The sequence below is a fragment of the Eimeria mitis genome, genomic scaffold, assembly GCF_000499745.2.
Source record: "Eimeria mitis Houghton genomic scaffold, Emh_scaff87, whole genome shotgun sequence".
In the NCBI taxonomy this organism is placed as follows: domain Eukaryota; phylum Apicomplexa; class Conoidasida; order Eucoccidiorida; family Eimeriidae; genus Eimeria; species Eimeria mitis.
In genome coordinates, this window is record NW_013576409.1 from 7,980 (window position 1) to 8,446 (window position 467).

Genomic DNA, 467 nt, shown 5'->3' on the forward strand with positions numbered 1-467 from the left:
CAGCAGCAGGGGGGGGAGGGGGAGGGGGAGGGGGAGGGGCTGTGAGAGGGAGAAATGCTGCTGCTGTTTTCCCTGCTGGGTTTACACCGACACAAGCATTTGCAGAGCAGCAGCAGCAGCAGCTGCTGCTGCAGCAGCAACTGCTGCAGCAGCAATTCGCCCCCATTCCTCCAGACACAGCTACATGGCAGCAGCGTGCTGCTGCACACCAGCAGCAGCGGCAGCAACAGCAGCAGCAGCAGCAGCAGCAGCAGCAGCAACAGCAGCAGCAGCAGCTTCTGTGTGCACCCATCTACCGCCAGTATGCTCCTATGCAGACCCCCCTGCTGTCGCAGCAGCAACGGCAGCAGCTGCAGCAGCAGCAGAGCAGCAGCAGCAGCAGCAGCAGCAGCAGCTAAAACTTCTGCTGCTTCTTCATCCACAGCTTTGCTGCTGCGCAGCCGCAGCAGCAATACACCCATTTTTAT

General features: G+C 60.6%; 1 protein-coding gene across 1 annotated transcript in view; it reads left to right on the top strand.

Moving 5' to 3' along the window:
- The window catches only part of EMH_0071350 (uncharacterized protein), a gene marked incomplete at both ends in the record, with an annotated part of 3,458 nt that extends 3,060 nt beyond the window's left edge, over positions 1 to 398 (top strand). The window contains one exon of the mRNA XM_013502260.1: positions 106 to 398. Coding sequence (XP_013357714.1) covers positions 106 to 398 — 293 coding nt within the window. The remainder of the gene's footprint in view (positions 1 to 105) is intronic.
- Positions 399 to 467: the final 69 nt, after the last annotated feature.